The sequence below is a fragment of the Dryobates pubescens genome, chromosome Z, assembly GCF_014839835.1.
Source record: "Dryobates pubescens isolate bDryPub1 chromosome Z, bDryPub1.pri, whole genome shotgun sequence".
Classification (NCBI taxonomy): Eukaryota; Metazoa; Chordata; class Aves; order Piciformes; family Picidae; genus Dryobates; species Dryobates pubescens.
In genome coordinates, this window is record NC_071657.1 from 65,273,646 (window position 1) to 65,296,912 (window position 23,267).

The following is a 23,267-nucleotide window of genomic DNA, read 5'->3' on the forward strand; positions in this document are numbered from 1 at the left end:
TCAGAGTGGCTGCAGAGCTCCCAAACAGAGAGGGACCTGGGGGTGCTGATTGACACCCGCCTAAACATGAGCCAGCAGTGTGCCCAGGTGGCCAAGAGGGCCAATGGCATCCTGGCCTGTATTAGGAATAGTGTGGCCAGCAGGAGCAGGGAGGTCATTGTGCCCCTGTACTCTGCATTGGTTAGGCCACACCTTGAGTCCTGTGTCCAGTTCTGGGTCCCTCAGTTTAGGAAGGACATTGAGACACTTGAACGTGTCCAGAGAAGGGCAACAAGGCTGGGTAGAGGCCTTGAGCACAAGCCCTATGAGGAGAGGCTGAGGGAGCTGGGATTGTTTAGCCTGGAGAAGAGAAGGATCAGAGGTGACCTCATTGCCCTCTACAACTACCTGAAAGGTGGTTGTAGACAGGAAGGGGTTGGTCTCTTCTCCCAGGCAACCAGCACCAGAACAAGGGGACACAGTCTCAAGCTGTGCCAGGGGAGGTTTAGACTCGAGGTGAGGAAAAAGTTCTTCACTGAGCGAGTCATTCGTCATTGGAATGGCTGCCCAGGGAGGTGGTGGAGTCGCCGTCCCTGGAGGTGTTCAAGGGGAGATTGGACGTGGCACTTGGTGCCATGGTCTAGTTGTGAGGTCTGTTGGAACAGGTTGGACTTGATGATCCTTGGGGTCTCTTCCAACCTTAGTTACTGTGATACTGTGATACTGTGAATTCACTCTAAAGTAGTAACTGAGAGTTATGGAAAACCTCACTACCTCTTCTTCAAGTACACATTATCTTTTTTTCTCCTGCCCCTGTGCAAAAACACAGCAATCATTGCAGAGATATGCAAACCAACCCCAAACAAGTCAAAGCAATGCACAGGATAAAATTAGGCAAGCACAACTTAATGTTTCACACGCTTCTCCCTCTATGAAAAGGTGACAGAACAAACAGTATGCAACAGATATTAGTCACACTGTCTAATGTGTCACGGGAAGAAGCTGAGATGTTGTGGTGGTAGGAACAGAATACAAACCTATTTAGAACAAGCCAGTGAGCTGCTCCAACTAACATCTAATAAAATACCCACTTTTATGTGTCCTGTTCAATGTGGGCTCAATGGAGCATCAGTCCACTGGGAGAAAGGGGCTTTATCAAAAAATAGCAGTAAATTCTCACTAAACTGCAGGGAGCTGGAGTGAAAGGAGGAGGGAAGGGCTGTAAATTACCACGTTTATTACCATTTGACAGAGAGACCATACCTGAGTGCAGCAGTGCATCAGCAAACAGTGTCTTGCAAGGCACATCTCTGCAAAGGCCATAGAAACATCAGCCCAGACATGTCAGAGAAGCGTGGCATCACATCAGGAAGAAGTGAAACATGGAGTCATGGAAAATGTTAAGTGAAAAGGGGCACCTGGAGGTGTCTAATCCCATCTCCTGCTCCAAAGATGGCTAACTTCCAGGCCATGTCCAACTCCAATTCCCTATCAGAGAGCTGTACCACTCTCACTGGGAAGATTATTTAGCCTGGAGAAGAGGAGGCTCAGGGGTGACCTTATTGCTCTCTACAACTACCTGAAGGGAGGTTGTAGACAGGCAGAGGTTGGTCTCTTCCCCCAGGCAGCCAGCACCAGAACAAGAGGACACAGTCTCAGGCTGCACCAGGGGAGGTTTAGGCTGGCGGTGAGGAAGAAGTTCTATACAGAGAGCGTGATTGCCCATTGGAATGGGCTGCCTGGGGAGGTGGTGGAGTCACCATCACTGGAGGTGTTCAGGAGGAGACTTGATGGGGTGCTTGGTGCCATGGGTTAGTTGTTTAGGTGGTGTTGGATTGGTTGATGGGTTGGACACGATGATCTTGAAGGTCTCTTCCAACCTGGTCTATTCTATTCTATTCTATTCTATTCTATTCTATTCTATTCTATTCTTTTTTTTTCCTCATATGCAGTCAGGATTCTCCTGGTTGAAACTTGAGTTCAGTGCCTCGTGCCCTTTCAATGTTCATCTATGACAAGTGACTGGATCTACAGTCTCTGTAACCTTGCTTTAAGCACCAGAAGATTGGTCTGCATCAGGAATAGTGTGGCCAGCAGGAGCAGGGAAGTCATTCTGCCTTGTACTTAGCACTGGTTGGTCCACACCTTGACTCCTGTGTCCAGTTCTGGACCCCTCAGTTTAGGAAGGACATTGAGACACTTGAACATGTCCAGAGAAGGGCAACAAAGTTGGGGAGGGGTCTGGAGAACAGTATGTGAGGAGAGGCTGAGGGAGCTGGGGTTGCTTAGCCTGGAGAAGAGGAGGCTCAGAGGAGACCTTCTTGCTCTCTGCAACTCCCTGAAGGGAGGTTCTGTTCTGTTCTGTTCTATTCTATTCTGTTCTGTTCTATTCTATTCTATTCTATTCTATTCTATTCTATTCTATTCTATTCTATTGAAATCTCCACTCTCACAGATCTGTGAACAACACCTACATCCTCTTAGGAATCAAATCTAGAAACTTTAGAATAGAATAGAATAGAATAGAATAGAATAGAATAGACCAGGTTGGAAAAGACCTTGAGATGATCAAGTCCAACCTATCACCCAACACCATCTCATCAACTAAACCACGGCACCAAGTGCCTCATCCAGGCTCTTCCTAAACACCTCCAGTGATGGTGACTCCACCACCTCCCTGGGCAGCACATTCCAATGGCCAATCTCTCTTTCTGGGAAGAACTTCTTCCTAACCTCCTGGCTAAGCCTCTCCTGGCACAGCTTGAGACTGTGTCCTCTTGCTCTGGTGCTGGTTGCCTGGGAGAAGAGACCAGCCCCCACCTGGCTTTGGCTAACATGAAAATCTGAATTGTAAATAATCTGATATTGACTGAAAAAGCCTTTTTTTTTTTTATTTCCCTTGGTGAATGAACTGTTGGTGGAGAACGTTTGGTCAGCTGTATGTCTGCCCTGCTCGGAATGACAGCAAGACTGTTAGTAGCAAAATGTCCTGAGCAAAGCTCTCAAGGAAATGTCATTAAAGCAGTGGGAAGTAGAAGGAGATTAGAGTTGCCAGCTGGAGAGTGCTCACAGACAGGGATCAGACCTTTCACAAATATCCAGGCCATGCCCAACACTCCAGATGCTGTCTGGGAGAAACGGTCTGGCTGCTGATGTTGCCAGAGCAAAAGACCCTCTCTTTCCACCCCCAGCCCTTCATGAAGGAGAAGTTATTTCATCCACATGCAGCTTCATGTAAGCAATTAGCACATACAGAGAAAGCAGCCTCTGCTATCTTGTTCTGGATTGCTGCCCTAGAGAGTAGCAGACAGTAGAAAGAGATTATTTTTACAAGCTTTGTTTGCTTTGGGAAGATCACGGCAAGGGTTGTGGAAGCATCAGGAAACCCGTGGCAGGGTAATTGTTCAGTCACAATGTGAGTAGGCCGTCTACCTAGTTTCAAGGGTTAGGGTTGGACTGACCACTAAACAAATGAAGTGAACAGCTTGGATTTCCTCCCTGTGCTGCCTCCAAGCTACAGACACCAGGAAAGATTTGCTGGGCATACAGCTCATGGAGCTTTGTGTCATCTGCCCCATGCCACACCTTTGTTTTGGAAGGGACAGATTCAGGCACAAGTGTGAATAGAATAGAATAGAATAGAATAGAATAGAATAGAATAGACCAGGTTGGAAAAGACTTTTGAGATCATCAAGTCCAACCTATCACCCAACACCATCTAATCAACTAAACCACGCACCCCATCAAGTCTCCTCCTAAACACCTCCAGAGATGGTGACTCCACCACCTCCTTGGGCAGCACATTCCAATGGCTAACAACTCTCTCTATGAAGAACTTCTTCCTAACATCCAGCCTAAACCTCCCCTGGCACAGCATGAGACTGTGTCCTCTTGTTCTGGTGCTGGGTGCCTGGGAGATGAGACCAACCCCCACCTGGCTACAAGCTCCCTTCAGGTAGTTGTAGACACATGCTCTCTATTATTCCCTCTCCCTTTCCACAGGGGAAGAGAAGGGAATAAGGGAGAGTGGTTTATTAGTTGGAAAAACAATACAAAACATCTTTAACAAAACAGTAATAATAAAAATAAAATGGATTGATAGGAAAATAATGAAATATATACAAATATATGAAAAACTAAAGTTGAGAGTCCAGACGGGTCACAGAGGTGGTGAAGAACTGGATTCAGAAGCTGGATGCAGAAACTGGATTCAGGAAAACATGGATTGAGATCATAGAAGAGCAGTCAGCTACAGAAGTGAGCTTGGCCCTTGTAATCCCTCAGCTTTATACTGAGCATAATGTACATGGAATGGAATATCTTGTTGGTCAGTTTCAGGTCACCTGTCCTGTCTGCTCCTAGCTGCAAGTGCAACCTTTTCACTTACCTACAACCCTTTCACTTACAACCCTCCAGTGTGGTACACAAGGTTTAGGAGTGACCTTGGTCTCCATAGGAACAAGTGTAAGCAAGAGCCTTTCTGCACACCAACACTTGGTAGTAACTACAGACACTGGGTGTTAGCACTGCAGGGTCTGCAAATATATGCCATTAACTTCAGGAAGTTCAGTTGCTTAGGAGACTGAGCTGAAAAGTAAGATCACTGAACAGGGAATTGTTTCTGTTCCACCTCAAACCAGGACACCAAGTGTGAACCTCCTGAACATCAGGCATCCAGACAAAACAATTCATGTCTGCCCTCCCTATAGTCAGTGCTTGGAGATGGGGATCACCAGGGAAGGACCATGTCCCACCCAAGCTAGGAGCAGGTAAACAGATGGCTTGAGGTCCAAAGAGTTTGGTAGAAGATGTGAAAGCTCAGCATAGACTTTTCAATTACTAAAATAGCACAAAAATATTACCCTGCAAGGAGATGTTTGTGGGTGCCTAATCAGTGCTGAGCACAGGGCAGAATGGCTTCCCTGCTCCTGCTGGCCACACTGTTCCTGATCCAGGCCAGGATGCCATTGGCCTTCTTGGCCACTACCCCAGGTCCCTCTCTGCCTGGCTGCTCTCCAGCCACTCTGACCCCAGCCTGTAGCATTTCATGGGGTTGTTGTGGCCAATGTGCAGAGCCTGGCACTTGGATGTGTTCAATCTCCTGCCCTTGGACTCTGCCCATCTGTCCAGCCTGTTGAGGTCCCTCTGCAGAGCTCTCCTACCCTCTAACAGATCAACACCCGCTCCCACCTTGCTGTCATGCACAAATTAACTGATGATGGACTCAGACCCCTCATTCAGATCATCAGTAAAGATATTGAACAGGATGGGGCCCAGCACTGATCCCTGGGGAACACCACTAGTGCCTAGCTGCCAGTCTCTGCTCTTCTAAGCTTGACTGCTGACTTGCTCAAAGCTTTTTTAGTGTTGACTTGTCTGACTACCACATTATTGCTTTTAGAATCCCTGGAACTAATGAGAATGAATGGAACAGTGGTCTCTGACACTGAGCTGAGGGGCTGCATCTCGTGTGGGCTCTCAACCCAGAAAAAAGGGCCCTTCAGTCTGCATTCATAGATTCATAGAATGGTTTGCATTGGAAGCGTATTGGGTTGGACTGAGCTGGAGGTAAATCTCCTCAGAGCATCTTCCCAGTGCTGTGTTTTGCAGTGCTGTTGATAACACAGCAGTGTTTTGGCTAGTGTTGAATATGTATCCAGGCTGTGCGCTTCCAACATTTCCCTGCCCCAAGAGTACATTGAGGGGTGGGCAAGATCCTGGGAGGGGACACAGCTGAGCCAGCTGACCCAGACTGGCCAAAGAGGTCTTCCATACCATATGAGGTCAGCTCGGGTATAAGAATGAAGTGAAAGAAGCAAGTGGGGGATTTGTGCATGGCATCTCTCTTCCTATGGAACTACCAAGCTTAGAGAGCCCTGCTGCCTGAGACCAACCACTGCCCTGCTGATGGGAAGCAGAGACCAGCAGCTCTCTGCTTTTTGCTTCCACGCTGTCAATTGCTGTTTGCTTTTTACTGTTGTTAAAATTGCTCCTAGCCTATTACTGGCTTCTCTTATATTTTTTACCCTCTCCCACTGTCCACTTAAGAGGGGGAGTGATAGAGCAGCTTTGGTGGGCATCTGGCCTCCAGGCCAGGGCCAAACCACCACAGGAAGAGAACTTAAAGATTATTTAATTCCAGCTCCCCTGGCACTGGCAGGGACACCTTCCACTAGCCCAGGTTTCTTGAGGCCTCACTGTGGACACCCTGCATGCCCTCAAGTTCAAACTTTATCACTAATGATGCATGGCTTTTACTTGAGCTGTAGATCACCTATAAACCACAATGAGAAAGCAGCAGCAGTGTCTGTGGATAAAATGCTAGACAATCTGTTTTGTATATGAGCAAATATCATAGCTGACAGGAACTCTAAACCAGCAACTTGAAATTAAATGTCTGCTGTACGCTGTAACAGAAAGGTTTGGCATGAGATTGAACACATCCAAGTGCCAGGTTCTACACATTGGCCACAACACCCCCATGCAGAGCTACAGGGTCAGAGTGGCTGGAGAGCAGCCAGGCAGAAAGGGACCTGGGGGTACTGGTTGAGAGTAGGCTGAACATGAGCCTGCAGTGTGCCCAGGTGGCCAAGAAGGCCAACGGCATCCTGGCCTGCATCAGGAACAGTGTGGCCAGCAGGAGCAGGGAGGTCATTCTGCCCCTGTACACTGCACTGGTTAGGCCACACCTTGAGTCCTGTGTCCAGTTCTGGGCCCCTCAGTTTAGGAAAGATTTTGGGATGCTGGAAGGTGTCCAGAGAAAGGCAACAAAGTTGGTGAGGGTTTTGGAGCACAGCCCTGTGAGGAGAGGCTGAGGGAGCTGGGGTTGCTTAGCCTGGAGAAGAGGAGGCTCAGGGGAGACCTTCTTGCTCTCTCCAACTCCCTGAAGGGAGGTTGTAGCCAGGTGGGCGTTGTTCTCTTCTCCCAGGCAACCAGCACCAGAACAAGAGGACACAGTCTCAAGCTGTGCCAGGGGAGGTTCAGGCTGGATGTTAGGAAGAAATTCTTCATAGAAAGAGAGATTGGCCATTGGAATGTGCTGCCCAGGGGGGTGGTTGAGTCACCATCATTGGAGGTGTTTAGGAAGAGCCTGGATGAGGCCCTTGGTGCCATGGTTTAGTTGATTAGATGGTGTTGGGTGGTAGGTTGGACTTGATGATCTCAAAGGTCTTTTCCAACCTGGTTAATTCTATTCCATTCTATTCTATTCTATTCCATTCTATTCCATTCTATTCCATTCTATTCCATTCTATTCTATTCTATTCTATTCTATTCTGTTCTACCACTTGATTTACTTCCACCCAGACTTGTGGCAGTTGCAGTGTAAAATATACTTCACAGGGGCTCATACTCCACTAACACCAAAATAGATAGTCTTTGGAATTAATCTTTAAAGACTCAAATGCAGGTTTCCACAGCTCTGTTGCATATCATTAGTCTTTACTTAAAAAAAAAAAAAGGTTCTTTGGCTATAAAACAAAAAGGTTGTGCTCTGCTGCAAAAGAATATCAGTCAGGTTCATCGATATAATGAATTGTCTCAACTTCCCTTCATGCCCTTTGTATGAAGCAAAGAGAACTGAATAAAGACAGAGTCCCACATTCAAGATTATTTGTGATGTCTGAATGCATTGCAATTAGTGCTTCATTAAGGCAGCTTCTTATCTGCCTAGCTTTGACTGCACAAAGTAACATTAAAATTCTGAGGGAAGCAACTCTGCAGAATGCAACAGTCCCACAATTTCAGCTTCTTCACTCTAACAGCTTTCATTCTTTCTTGTTTCCAGCTTTTCTATACATAGATAGAATACATAGAATAAACCAGGTTGGAAGAGACCTTCAAGATCATCACGTCCAACCCATCAACCAATCCAACACCGCCCAAACAACTAACCCATGGCACCAAGCACCCCATCAAGTCTCCTCCTGAACACCTCCAATGACGGCGACTCCACCACCTCCCCAGGCAGCCCATTCCAATGGGCAATCACTCTCTCTGTATAGAACTTCTTCCTAACATCCAGCCTGAACCTCCCCTGGTGCAGCCTGAGACTGTGTCCTCTTGTTCTGGTACTGGCTGCCTGGGAGAAGAGACCAACATCCGTCTGTCTACAACCTCCCTTCAGGTAGTTGTAGAGAGCAAGGTCACCCCTGAGCCTCCTCTTCTCCAGGCTAAGCAACCCCAGCTCCCTCAGCCTCTCCTCACAGGGCTGTGCTCCAAAACCCTCACCAACTTCGTTGCCCTTCTCTGGACTCATTCCAGCAACTCAACATCCTTCCTAAACTGAGGGGCCCAGAACTGGACACAGTACTCGAGGTGCGGCCTAACCAGTGCAGTGTACAGGGGCAGAATGACCTCCCTGCTCCTGCTGGCCACACTGTTCTTGATGCAGGCCAGGATGCCATTGGCCCTCTTGGCTGCCTGGGCACACTGCAGGATCATGTTCAGTCTAGCATCGACCAGCACCCCCAGGTCCTTCTCTGCCTGGCTGTTCTCCAGCCACTCTGACCCCAGCCTGTAGCACTGCCTGGGGTTGTTGTGGCCAATGTGCAGAACCTGGCACTTGGATGTGTTCAATCTCCTGCCCTTGGACTCTGCCCATCTGTCCAGCCTGGCAAGGTCCCTCTGCAGAGCCTCTCTACTCTCCAGCAGATCAACTCCTGCCCCCAGCTTGGTGTCATCTGCAAATTTACTGATGATGGACTCAATGCCCTCATCCAGATCATCAATAAAGATGTTAAAGAGCATGGGGCCCAGTACTGATCCCTGGGGCACACCACTAATGACTATCTCACATCTAGGACACTGGGCAGGTGAAATCAGCCTGTGGACTATGGAAACAGCTACATCCCAGGAGACTGTCTTCAAACCTGCATTAGATAAATGTCCTAATTAGAAGTTACAATTTTTATACAACGGGATGGTGAGGCACTGGTGCAGGAGCCCAGGTTTGTGAGGTGCCTCATTCCTGGAGATCCTCAGATTAGGTTGGAAGGGGCTCTGAGCAATCCCACCTATTTGAAGATGTATTTACTCACTGCAGTGGGGTTGGACTACGTGGCTCTTCAAGGCCTTTTCTAATCCAAACCACTCTGTGATTTTTATGATCTGATTTTCACAAACACAAAACAATGCCATAGTAGAACAAGAGGGTAAGGACAAGAGGTTTAGGCTGAATGTTAGGAAGAAGTTCTTCACAGAAAGAGAGATTGGCCATTGGAATGTGCTGCCCGGGGAGGTGGTGGAGTCACCATCACTGGAGGTGTTTAGGAAGAGTCTGGCTGAGGCACTTGATGCCATGGTTTAGTTGATTAGATGGTGTTGGGTGATAGGTTGGACTGGATGATCTCAAAGGTCTTTTCCAACCTGGTCAATTCTATTCTATCCTATCCTATCCTATCCTATCCTATCCTATCCTATCCTATCCTATCCTATCCTATCCTGTCCTGTTCTGTTCTATCCTATCCTATCCTATCCTATCCTATCCTATCCTATCCTATCCTATCCTATCCTATCCTGTCCTGTTCTGTTCTATCCTATCCTATCCTATCCTATCCTATCCTATCCTATCCTATCCTATCCTATCCTATCCTATCCTATCCTATCCTGTTCTGTTCTATCCTATCCTATCCTATCCTATCCTATCCTATCCTATCCTATCCTATCCTATCCTATCCTATCCTATCGTATTCTATTCTATCTTGATTTGGAAGAACATGAGATTCAGCATCAGGTCAGAAGAAAATAGCCAAACTCTGTGTCTCTCCCAGCAGTGATGATATCAGCTGTGGAGAGTTTTCATTATGTCTTTATGTGCATAGCAACTACCAGTAATATTTCCCTATAGAGGATTAGAATAGAATAGAATAAACCAGGTTGGAAGAGACCTCCAAGATCATCATGCCCAACCTATCATCCAACCTGATCAACTAAACCATGCAAATTACATGTCAGCATTCAAAACTTACAGACACTTTTGTTGCAATTTGAATCTTCAGCAGCAAATTCATTACTTTGCTGAGATTATGAATGGAATTTCAGTGTGTTTTTATATAGAGAGGAAAAACAAAAAGACTGCTCCCTTGCTTATAAATTGCAGTTTTTAGCTGTGTACAACATCACTGATAATTCTTGCACTTTAATTGGTATTTATTCATTTCAATTTCCTACCAATTAAAAGCAGTACAAATTACGACCAGACACAGTTTACAAAAAGACCAGAGAGAATTAAGAAGATCACTTGCTGTTGTTTTAACAGAACAAGAAAACTGAGAATATCCTGTCGATAAATGGAGCAACAAATGGTTAATTATGGGGTTGATGGCTTAATGTAGCTTCTCATTTCACTGTGCTAGTTAGCACTAACTGTGAACCATCTGTCTGAGAGTTTAGCACTACCCCCACAAGTATTTCATTATGCAGCTTTCATATGCACTTTTGACAGAAATGGAAATGGGCTTAGATCACTTTTCATGTCACACCAGGATACATAAGTTTTCAAGGCTGGAATACAAATCAGAGAACACAAATTCTTCCTCTCCTTCCAGAGCACTCCTCTCCTCACACTCTGCCTGGGAATGCAAATGCTATGTTTACCTTTGCAGTGAATATGGGAAATAAGACTAATAAATAACATTCTCCATGTATCCCTGGAGATGGAACATCCTCCACGCTCTGCTTCTCCAAGGGTAACAGAAACTGTGGGTTATCCTGGTCTCAGAGAGTTGTGTGCACAGTCTACCTGTTGCTTCTGCAGAGCTATAAAAGTGCTGCAGGCCCACTGGATAGGTCTAGATGAGAGTCTGTCTTACCAGATTACCTGAGAAAGCCTGGCTTTGGGTGGGGCACTCCAGCATGCTCAGGTGTCAGAACAGCTGTACAGAGCTGGCAGTACGAGGGTGGGGAGATGCTGCCTGCCACTAAAGGTGCCACTGTCCCTTGCCTTTGAGCTAGTGCTAATTCATGACTGCAGGATCTGGAATGTCTCTTAGTGAGTAAGGTTTATTTGATTTCATTTTCCATGACTATGATTTATAAAACTCAGGGAAACGTATTGTGCAGCTGGCAAAGAGAATTTGACCAAGAGGACTGATCCAAATCAGAGATCATATTGAGCTGTTCCTTAGGCACAGAGAGAAAAAATATGTGTCTGTGGCATCTATCCAGAAGATATATGCTGGAGGTCTAATGCATTGGAAGGCTGAACAAGAGTTGCTGAGAAAAAAGAGGCAGCAGTGCTCAAGTAGAAATGTTACTGCACAATAGAAATACTTTTGAGCCCATGCTAATAGAGGTGTAGATCTTCACTGGAAACTGGTGGCCAGCTGGGACTACTGTACATAAACACATTGTTTGTGGGAAAAGGAAGAAAAGGTGGCCAGCAGGAGCAGGGAAGTCATTCTGCTCTGTACTCAGCACTGATTAGGCCACACCTTGAGTCCTGTGTCCAGTTCTGGGCCCTCAGTTTAAGAAGGACATTGAGACTCCTGAACATGTCCAGAGAAGGGCAACAAAGTTGGGGAGGGGTCTGGAGCACAGCCCTGCGGGGAGAGGCTGAGGGAGCTGGGGTTGCTTAGCCTGCAGAAGAGGAGGCTCAGGGGAGACCTTCTTGTTCTCTACAGCTCCCTGAAGGGAGGTTGTAGCCAGGTGGGGGTTGGTCTTTTCTCCCAGGCAACCAGCACCAGAACAAGAGGACACAGTCTCAAGCTGTGCCAGGGAAGGTTCAGGTTGGATGTTAGGAAGAAATTCTTCCCAGCAAGAGAGATTGGCCTTTGGAATGCGCTGCCCAGGGAGATGGTGGAGTCACCATCACTGGAAGTGTTCAGGAAGAGCCTGGATGAGGCACTTGGTGCCATGGTTTAGTTGATTGGGTGGTGTTGGGTGATAGGTTGGACTGGATGATCTCTGAGGTCTTTTCCAACCTGGTTAATTCTATTCTATTCTATTCTATTCTATTCTATTCTATTCTATTCTATTCTATTCTATTCTATTCTATTCTATTCTATCAATGGCATCCTGGCCTGTATTAGGAATAGTGTGGCCAGCAGGAGCAGGGAGGTCGTTGTGCCCCTGGACTCTGCATTGGTTAGGCCACACCTTGAGTACTGTGTCCAGCTCTGGGCCCCTCAGTTTAAGAAGGACCTCAAGACACTTGAACGTGTCCAGAGAAGAGCAACAAGGCTGGGGAGAGGCCTTGAGCACAGCCCTGTGAGGAGGGGCTGAGGGAGCTGGGGTTGTTTAGCCTGGAGAAGAGAAGGATCAGAGGTGACCTCATTGCCCTCTACAACTACCTGAAAGGTGGTTGTAGACAGGAAGGGGTTGGTCTCTTCTCCCAGGCAACCAGCACCAGAACAAGGGGACACAGTCTCAAGCTGTGCCAGTGGAGGTTTAGACTCAAAGTGAGGAGAAAGTTCTTCACTGAGCGAGTCGTTCGCCATTGGGATGTGCTGCCCAGGGAGGTGGTGGAGTCACCGTCCCTGGAGGTGTTCAAGGGGAGACTGGACGTGGCACTTGGTGCCATGGTCTAGTTGTGAGGTCTGTTGGGACAGGTTGGACTTGATGATCCTTGGGGTCTCTTCCAACCTTGGTCATACTGTGATACTGTGATATTAAGAGCTTCAGAGTATTTGTAATGGTTTAAGGACCCAGTTAAAAAAATAGTGTGTTGTTCTTCCTGACCATTGGTTAAGCTACTGAATCTTAAACTATTCTTGATAAAAACCCTAAGATACAGGGATGTCTACTCCAGAAAAAAACATGCTGGATAAACATGTCAGTTATGTCTTCCTCCTTTAAAGAGGAGGACGACAACTGATGATGTGGAATCAGCACATCATTCCATCTATGTCCTAGAAATACAGTTACAGAGACCCATACAAGCAAACTACATTGAGCTGCCCAAATTTAACTGATCTTTACAAGATCTTTTCAAACTGATGGTTTGGTAGAGCACATTAAGGAAAGCTCTGTGCATTTGTTCAAGGCAGGACACAAGATAAAAATACAGCTGAAAGAAGCAGTGGGAGCCATTTTGCATGTTGTGTTCAAAACACAAGAAGAAAAGAATACCTCATTTCAGTGATCAAGAAAAGAAATAAATCTACTTGTGTGCTGGAAGTAGAAGGGAAGGGAAGAAACAGGATGCTTTACCTGCAAGTATGGATTATTTGGGAATGCCCTACCCAGCCCAGGCTCACACTGGCTATCCCTGCCTGGCAGTGGAAGCTCTACTCTCAGAGCAGAACAGGCATCTGCAGGAGCTGAGGTGGTATCCCAGGGGCCAGAAAATACTGCAAGTGCCCTGGGTAGCAATCCAAGGGTCTTTTGCAGGGAGGGAGAGTGAAATCTAACAGCTGAGAGTGTGGTGAAACTTTACAGCATAGATTTTGCCCTTACTGTCTTGTTTTTTACTCAGTTTCTGCTGAAAAAAACCATACCAACAAACAAACCAAAACAAATCCCCCCCCCTGCAAACACACAAACCCTCTGCAAAACCCAAAACCCCCAGAAATACCCAAACTACACAAAACCCAAAACAAGCACCCCCTCCTCCCCCAAAACCGTAACAACCCCAAACCACAAAACAACAACGTAAAAACACCACCAAAAAACCCCACACATGAATCAACCAGCAAATAAATCCACAAGAAACCAAATGGGGAAATGTAGAAAATTATTAAAATCTCTTTCTTAAAGGCTGGGAGACTCTGGCACAAGCAGCTTGCAAAAGACACACGAGGTAAGAGCATTACCCTTTCCAGGAACCAGTGAGGGCGGGCCCCCTTCCCATCTGTCCGGATCCTCATCTTCCTGAGGGGTGCAATATCAGCTATCTCCATAATGAAACTGTCTTCTTGGCCTCTCTCAAACCTGGAGGGATTGAAAGACCATGGAGGTGTCACTGCTGCTTTCAAGTGCATTTGCCTCTTGATCCGTGCTGCAACTTGCACCCTGACAACAGCCTCAGACTCAAAGTTCATGAGTATACTTTATTGGGCTTGAGCTTTCCTGTCCTGCAGTCAACAGCTACTGTGTTTTTGGCAGGACACCTCAGTGCAGATCTGAGAGGGATTCCTCCTCCCCTGGAAAACCAAGCCCATATGAGACACCTGGAGTCGTTCCAGGCAGGCTGTAGCATACATTATCGCTCCACTTGTAACCAGAACAATAGAGACTCACAGTCAGGTTTCTGCACATCACCTTCCTCCTGGCATCTGCCCACGTGCCTGCCCTTTATCCCTTCCCAGCTAGAAGGCAAAGCAATTTTGCTTAATTGTCTTTTGCCAAGACACAGCACACAACTTTGCATGTGCTGTAGTGATAGACATTTGCTGCAGCTCAGCTAAATACAGCAACCTGATTGCAAGGCAGAGCCCAATGCCTAAGTTTAGTAAATGCAGACAAATTGTGTTAGGAAGGAGCCAAAACTGACTGTCCCACACTCTTCTCCCAGATCTGAGGAACCTGTATTTGCAAACCATCTCTGGCTTCGGTAGGAACCAGGGTGTACTTGCATAACATCATATGGAAAGGTCTTATCCTGTGCTTGGCTGCTGCACATAGGCACAAAGATGTGTAGGAACTGCCCATCCATAGCAATTGACAGAAAGCAGGAAAAAGGGGAAAGTAACTAACATATGCTTCTTGAAGAAGATATTACACCAGCGAGGACCACAGCTACCTGCCCTCCCTCTTAGTGTCAATGATGCTGGGAAGAAAGCCTTGCTCCAGTGGAAGTGCTGCCCCAGGCTCAATATTACTCTTTTTGAGCAGGTGTATTTTCTAGTTTTGCTCCCAAAATACTCTGGTAGACCTGCTGTGGGCTTGGAGATGGAAATCCAACCCCTGCAAAATAGACAGGCAGCAAAATCCAGGGGGGGGTCTACCAAGCACCACCACGACCACTGTTGAGGTCCCTCCTTCATTTATACTTGTGAGTGAGTTACCTGCATCTGCTGAGAGTTTTGGGGAGAACTCTGAAAACTGTAGGCACTACCACAGTATAGACAATGCAGGCTCCTACAGCTGTGAAAACCCATTTCTTTACCAGCCTCTGCTCAGATTGCACCCTGCAGCACGGATGTCGTTGCCCTCACACCATTATCTGAGCCTGCACAGCTGCAAATGTTAGCGACAGGGATTGGCTCCAAGCTCTCTGTTTTCATCGAGGCATTGCTTTCCCTGCACTCCCAGAGAGATCTGGACAGGATCTTTTGGTCCCACTCCATTCCTAGTTATTAAGGGTTATGTTTTCCCTTTTAAAAAACTCCCTCTTGTTATTTGTCTTTCTGTGGTATCAGATACCAAGACAGCCTGTCTCACTATGAGAATGTGCTTCTGTGCCTGGGGTGGATTGACTTCCACTTCTATTTAAGGAAAAGGTGTGACTCTTCCAGCCTGAATTGTCCCGTGATTCTATGATAAGTTGTCATTATATTCACTACAGCCTACAAAGCCTCAAAGAAGCTTCTCACTCTGACCCTTTCCAGGCTGAACAACATTAAGATAGGCAGTTTGTTAGCAAAATGAACCATCATATTTACCTTTAATAACTGCCCTGTTTACAGTTTATACGGTGGATTCTCACCTGCTACTTCCAAAAAGTCATACTAGAGGGAAGCAAATGCTAAAGTGACAAACTGGTTGAGTCAAGAGGTCTTTTCTATCCCTAATTTATAAGAACATGAACATAAGCCTGAAAAAAATTGAGAAGGGAAGAAGCACTGAAACAAGCTGACTGCTGCTATTCTTTTTCCAGGACACTGAAGCATTTATCTAAGGGATTTCATTAAGCTTTCCTACCCATGTCTGCACTTATATTTATTTCTATTGCCCAGAGGCTTTGGCAATAACAGTAATGTAACTAGAATTGCCTTAAACCTGCAGTAGGTTAGACAGACAGTTCGTAATGCACTAGGCTGCTGTGAGTCAGTTGGTGCTGGATGGTCCCAGTACAGATGGAGTATTGCAGCGGCTCTCAGCCATCCATTCCTGCTGGTGCAAAGGTCTGAGTGGATACAGAGGAGGCCACAAAGGTGGTCAGTAGGTTGGAGCACTTCCCCTATGAGAGCAGGCTGAGAGTGATGGGGGATGTTCATCCTGGAGAAGAGAAAGCTCTAGGGTGACCTTATTGTGGCCTTTCAATACTTAAAAGGGGCACATAAGAAAGATGGGGAGGGATTTTATCAGGGAGTGTAGTAACATTAGTTAACGGTTTTAAAGTGTGAGAGTGGAGATTTGGATTAGATATACAAAAGAAATTCTTTACTGTGAGGGTGGTGACACTGGAATAGATTGCCCAGAGACACTGTGGATCCAAAGACACCTAACTGTGGCCTTCCAGTATCTGCAGGGGGCTACAAGAAAGCTGGGGAGGGACTTTTGAGGGTGTCAGGGAGTGATAGCACTGGAGGGGATGGAAAAAACTAGAAATGGGTAGATTCAGATTGGATGTCAGGAAGAAGTTGTTCCCCATGAGGGTGGTGAGAGCCTGGCACAGGTTGCCCAGGGAGGTGGTGGAAGCCTCATGCCTGGAGGGTTTGAAGGCCAGGCTGGCTGTGGCTGTGAGCAGCCTGCTGTAGTGTGAGGCGTCCCTGCCCCTGGCAGGGGGGTTGGGACTGGAAAATCCTTGAGGTCCCTTCCAACCCTAGCAATTCTGTAACTCTATGATCTCTGTAAGTGTTCAAAGCCAGGTTGGAGGCTCTGAGCATCCTGGTCTAGTGGAAGGTGTCCCTGCCCATGCCAGAGGTGTTGGAACTAGATGCTTTCCAACCTAAACTATTCTATGATTTCCACATGAAATGGGAGCCTGGGATGCCTGCATTAACAGCTGGGAGTGGTGTGGAAACAGGCTGTTTGTGTATTTGGGGATATGTATATCCTTTGCAGATGGTGCTAATGAGATAACAAGGGCTCTGTACAATTGGAGGTGTGATACAGAGCACCTCCAGCTAGCAGAGATGTTCCAGTACATTCTCAGAGAATAGCACAGTGTCCCAGTGATATTAATATCTGTATTTTACTTGTCATTCTTCTTTGTAGAGCTTCAGCAAATGTTCAACACCTTGTGAAGGTCTCCTACTGGCAGACGACAACCCAAGCAATTAATGGCATACAAACTGTGTCTCTCTCCTTTATTGCATTTTCATATCCATCCCACCCATGTGGAGAAGAGTGATGGGGTTTTGTGGGCCACACAGATTAGGGATATCACTTTCCTGGCTACATGGAGCAAAACTACATTCCCTTTCTTGAGAGGCTGGACATATCCTGGTCCCTTTCAGAGATTTTTTTGTTACTCATTGGTGAAGTCTTCTTTACTTTTAAGTACAGTCATGGTCCATTTTCCTACCTACAAGAACTGACTTGCACTTAAAATAATGGAAGACAGAGCAGTTTGAGATTGTCTAAGTGCTGTGAAGGGAGATATCATCAATAGCTAGACATGCTGCTAAGCCAGGTGCATTGCCCCACACTTTGAATGTCTCTCTGGGATGGGGAGCAAGGCCAAGAGCTATGGTTTTCTGCATGACTCAGCTGTGTTTCTCACAGAGATTTTAGTCAGCAGCACCTCTGCTGCATTTTTTTTCAGAGCAAACAAGGCTCATGCTTGTTACTAACTAAACACACAACGGTTTCAAGCCTAGCTGAACACACTTGCCTAGACACCCACTCTGCTATGACAGCTTCAAGTAAAACATCCCCTGAGCAAACACCTCTATGCAGGGAGTCTTATCTTCAATTATCCAGCCCACATATGATACTCAAAGCTGTGACAGAGCAACTGCATCACCAGGAGCCTGGGGAAAGAGTCCAGCATTACCTCAGCAAGCTGAGTTTCAACCCTCCTGACACCTCACAAATGCTTTGCTGAATAAAATCAGAGGTAGTCAGCTACTTAAACTTAAGCCTGATTGAAGCCTATCTCGAAAAGATGGTTGGTGCCTTGTTCTTTCTTGAGCATGCCACAACACTCTGTACTGAGGGAGCTGCTAGAAAGAAAAGTCTTAGGAAATGGATTGGTTGTCTGTGTGGTTTTTTTGTCTTACAGAAACACTGGTGTCAGACTAGGGTTACAGTGTTAGCTGCTTCTGTTGAAGAAAACATGAGATTTCACCTTTTAGCACTATCAAAGCAAGCAGTGCAGCACTCTGTACAGCCCACAGCCCATTTCCATCTCTCTGCACTGCAATGTCACATCTGGGCAGACAGACACCATCATGTGCCCCTTTTGTGCCAGCTGCAGACAAGCCATCTTTGGCTCCAAAACCTCATTGTTACATTGGCATGGCACAGAGCCTGAGCTCAGAAGCCCATTTCTCATCAGGACCCTCAGCTTACTAGCTCAGGCCCTGGAATCACACTCCATGTAGGCTTCTGGACCAAGCTGTCTCATATTTACAGAGAGTGATTGCCCATTGGAATGGGCTGCCTGGGGAGGTGGTGGAGTCACCATCATTAGAGGTGTTCAGGAGGAGACTTGATGGGGTGCTTGGTGCCATGGGTTAGTTGTTTAGGTGGTGTTGGATTGGTTGAGGGGTTGGACACGATGATCTTGAAGGTCTCTTCCAACCTGGTTGTTATTATTATTATTGTTATTGCTATTGTTATTATTGTTGTTATTGTTGTTGTTGTTGTTGTTATTATTATTATTATTATTATTATTATTATTATTATTATTATTATTATTATTATTATTATTATTATTATTATATCTGGCCAGCTCAGCAAATGGAAGAGCAGACAGAAAAGAGTCAGCATCTTCATAGAATCATAGAACTGATTCAAGAAATGGGTTGGGTTGGAAGGGATCTTAGAGATCATGTGGTTTGAACCCCTCTGCTGGTATCAGGGAAAACTTTCACCAGGCCAGGCTGCCCAAAGCCCCAGACAGTTTGGCCTTGGATACATCCAAGGATAGTGCCTGTTATGACGTCCCACCATGCTCATAATCAAATTTTTCTGCCTTATATTTAATCTCAACCTCCCCTCTTTCAGTTAAAAACATTTATTTTGCTATCACAACAGGCTGTGTTAAAAAGACTGTTCCCACCTTTCCTATAGGCCTCCTTTAAGTATCGAAAGGCCAATATAAAGGTGTCTAGAAGCCTCATCTTTGGCAGGCTGAACAATTCCAGCTCTCTCAGCCTCTCTTCACAGGGAAGATGTGACAGGCTTTTGGTGATTTTTGTGTGGCCCTCCTCACAACCAAAAGATTCATGTCTTTCTTATGTTGAGAGAGCCAGAGCTGAACACAATACTGCAGCTGAGGGAGCCAGAGCTGAACACAATACTGCAGCTGAGGTCTCACTAGAGCTGAGTAGAGGTGAAGAACCATGTCCCTTGATTTGCTGGCCACGCTGCTTTAGATGAAGCCCAGGATGCAATTGGCCTTCTGGGCTGTGAGCACACATTGCTGACTCATGCTCAGCTTTTCATGAAGCAATCCATCTTCATACTCCAAATCACATCATAGAATCATAGAATTGATAAGGTTGGAAAAGATGATCAAGTCCAACCAGTCACCCAACACCTCATGAAAACCATGGCACCAAGTGCCACATCCAGTCCCCTCTTGAACACCTCCAGGGATGGTGACTCCACCACCTCCCTGGACAGCACATTCCAATGGCCAACAACTCTCTCTGTGAAGAACTTTCTCCTCACCTCCAGCCTAAACATCCCCTGACACAGCTTGAGACTGTGTCTTCTTGTTCTGGTAATGGTTGCCTGGGAGAAGAGACCAAGCTCCACCTGGCTACAACCTCCCTTCGGGGAGTTGTAGACAGCAAGAAGGCTTCCCCTGAGCCTCCTCTTTTCCATCTTCCCATCACAGGCAATTCCCAAGGCAGGTGTATGTGTGTTGGTTTGTCTTTCATTATGCAGTTATTCATTTATTCCCACTGAAAAATGTTTAAAGTAAATTTACCATTTTCCCACAAAAGGTTTTGTACCTGTAGTTTCAGGCAATGTCCACAGTTCCCCTTGGAGCCAGTGCAGTAATTCACCATCCATACTTGGGTGTACAATGCTTATCTCTAAAGCCAGTGAGGAACAGGTTAAATGAAAATTCCACAAATGGCAAAGAATGGATTCCCTGGCTACATGGTGCTCTCCTTTCTTATGTTTTGCTAAATACTTTCCAGTAACACTTCCAAGGGGCCCACTTCTGAGTCTATATATAAAGTCAGTGGGACTGCTCAGTGGGAGCATGCTCGAAGGCCCAAGTGCTACTTCATGCTTGGAACTGTTATCACTCCACTTCTAAGCAACAAAAGTTACAGAGTACCTGTCTCCATTCTTTTCCAGCAGCATCTCCTCAGTGTTCCCATTGGATCCAAAGACTGTCATGAAAATACTGGCATCGGTACCACCACTTTCGATGTCTCCAGTCACAACTGTGACTTCATAGAGGACCTGGAGAGGATTTGAAACAAGAAGGTTCTTATTTGAGCAGCTGCCCTTCACAGAATCACATAATCACTAAGGTTGGAAGAGACCTCAAAGATCATCAACTCCAACCTGTCTCCACAGACCTCATGACTAGACCATGGCACCAAGTGCCACATCCAATCCCCTCTTGAACACCTCCAGGGATGGTGACTCCACCACCTCCCTGGGCAGCACATTCCAATGGCTAAAAACTATCTCTGGGAAGAACTTTCTTTTTCCAGGAAGCACTTCTTCCTCACCTCCAGCCTAAACTTCCCCTGGCACAGCTTGAGACTGTGTCCTCTTGTTCTGGTGCTGATTGCCTGGGAGAAGAGACCAACCCCCTCCTGGCTACAACCTCCCTTCAGGTAGCTGTAGACAGCAAGAAGGTCTCCCCTGAGCCTCCTCTTCTCCAGGCTAAGCAACCCCAGCTCCCTCAGCCTCTCCTCACAGGGCTGTGCTCCAGACCCCTCCCCAGCTTTGTTGTCCTTCTCTGGACACCTTCCAGCCACTCAACATCTTTCCTAAACTGAGGGGCCCAGAACTGGACACAGGACTCGAGGTGTGGCCTAACCAGTGCTGAGCACAGGGCAGAATGACTTTCCTGCTGCTGCTGGCCACACTGTTCCTGATGCAGGCCAGGATGCCATTGGCCTTCTTGGCCACCTGGGCACACTGCAGGCTCATGTTCAGCCTACTCTCAACCAGTACCCCCAGGTCCCTTTCTGCCTGGCTGCTCTCAGCCACTCTGACCCCAGCCTGTAGCTCTGCATGGGGTTGTTGTGACCAAAGTGCAGCACCTGGCACTTGGACTTGTTGAATGCCATCCTTTTGGATTCTGCCCATCTGTCCATCCTGGCAAGGTGCCTCTGCAGAGCTCTCCTACCCTCTAATTGATCAACACCTGCTCCCAGCTTGCTGTCATCCACAAATTTGCTGAAGATGGACTCAATCCCCTCATCCAGATCATCAATAAAGATATTGAATGGGATGGGGGCCAGCACTGATCCTTGGTGGACACTGCTAGTAACTGGCCTCCAGCTGGATGTGGTACCATTCACCACCATCATACCTATACTAAGAAGACCTCAGGATTTAAGAGGTGGAAGAACGTAAGTAAACAGTCCCAACAAGATATAATACATACAGTGTATTTCTAAGAAAGTTTTGTTGGCCTGAATTACAATTGCCACAATTGCAAAGGAATCACACTGTAGAAGAGTTGCTTTATAGAATAGAATAGAATAGAATAGACTAGAATAGACTAGAATAGACTAGAATAGAATAGAATAGGATTAACCAGGTTGGAAGAGACCATTCAGATCATCAAGTCCAACCTATCACTCAACACCATCTGATCAACTAAATCATGGCACCAAGCACCCACCCAGTCTCTTTCTAGACACCTCCACCACCTCCCTGGGCAGCACATCCCAATGGCCAATCTCCCTTTCTGGGAAGAACTTCTTCCTAACACCCAGCCTAAACCTCCCCTGGCGCAGCTTGAGACTGTGTCCTCTATGTTTGTTCAGTCCTGAGCAATTGGTCTGTCACATATTCCTCCACACACATTCACAGCAGAGCATCACATTTGCTACAGACAAAAGAAGGAAAGCTCCTTCCCCAGTGCATTATAATGACTTTGGTGGATACTGACTATGGTGAGCATTTTGCTCTGTATGGGAATGCAAATATTCAACTTACAGCACAAGCAGGGAATATCAAGCCAAGAGGAAAATTAAATTGCAGTAGGTGTGTGTGGCTTTGCAAGAACCAAGCAGAAGCACAACAAAAAAGAATTGACCTTGCCAGAGATATTAAACATATTAGTCTTCTTTGAGCTATAAAAAAAAAATAAATTAAACTCAGGTTCTAACTGCAGCTATTTATAAGTGAACAGTCCCAAATTCCCTCAACCAGGAAACTGATTAGAAAGTCAAATGCACACTTCTGATTTCATGTCTCAAGCATCTCTCCTGATTTCTCTCAAACCTTTCAGCAGGTTTCTGGACAACATCATAGGGGGAAAAAGAAAAAAAGTAGTTAGATGTGTCTATATTTGGCATACTTATGAAATTAAATATTCAGGATTGGGCTTTTAAAAGAAGGCTGAACATAAGTTTTCATTAACATCTGCTTCAATCTACAGGCAAGCCATCAGCTCACAGATTGGAGTTTTGGAGCCTCATCCAGGGGGTTATACAAGTGATGGGAAATGTTTAAGAGAGGTTTTAACATTGCTGCTCAGTCTGAGAGAAGTTTTCTTTCCTTCTTAGGTCCATTCTACCACTGAAACCCGTGCTGAGTGTTTTCAATCCTTCACATTCTGAAGGATTTCCGATGCTGACAATGTTATTATGTTTTCATGTGTTTGGGGAGCAAGAAATATTTCATGGGAATGTCTTTATCTTGGGAATAAAGAGCTGCATAAAGCAAAAGTAATGTACTATGAAAATGTAGCCTCATTGTAAATAGAAACACATTTGTACACATTTTAAATAGCCATACAGGTATTAAACACAGTGCTACTGTCCCACTCACCCAGACTGCTACTTCCCATTTGTGGCTGGTTGAAATGTGGCACACAGATTACTACAAGTTTCATCTTTATGGATGAAAAGACTACATAGGATTTATTTTCATTCCTCAATGCAACTTTGCTCATTCATTCACTGCATACGTGAAGGATGGCCAAGGGAGCAGGCCCAGCCAGCATGGATCTCTTTCTATGCCCAGGTGACTGCCTGGTGGATGTGGGACAGGCTGTGGATGCAGTCTGCCTGGACTGCAGCAAGGCCTTTGACACCGTCCCCCACAGCAAACTCCTGGCCAAACTGTCAGCCCCTGGGGGTACTGGT

At 46.2% G+C, this 23,267-nt stretch overlaps 1 protein-coding gene across 1 annotated transcript in view; it reads right to left on the bottom strand.

The window, feature by feature from the left end:
• The window catches only part of LOXHD1 (lipoxygenase homology PLAT domains 1), a 196,361-nt gene that overhangs the window by 41,024 nt on the left and 132,070 nt on the right, over window positions 1–23,267 (bottom strand). Inside the window, exons 33-34 of the mRNA XM_054177788.1 lie at window positions 20,267–20,394; window positions 13,731–13,848 (exon numbers count right to left, since the gene is read on the bottom strand). Of these exons, the coding sequence (XP_054033763.1) occupies window positions 13,731–13,848; window positions 20,267–20,394 (246 nt within the window). The remainder of the gene's footprint in view (window positions 1–13,730; window positions 13,849–20,266; window positions 20,395–23,267) is intronic.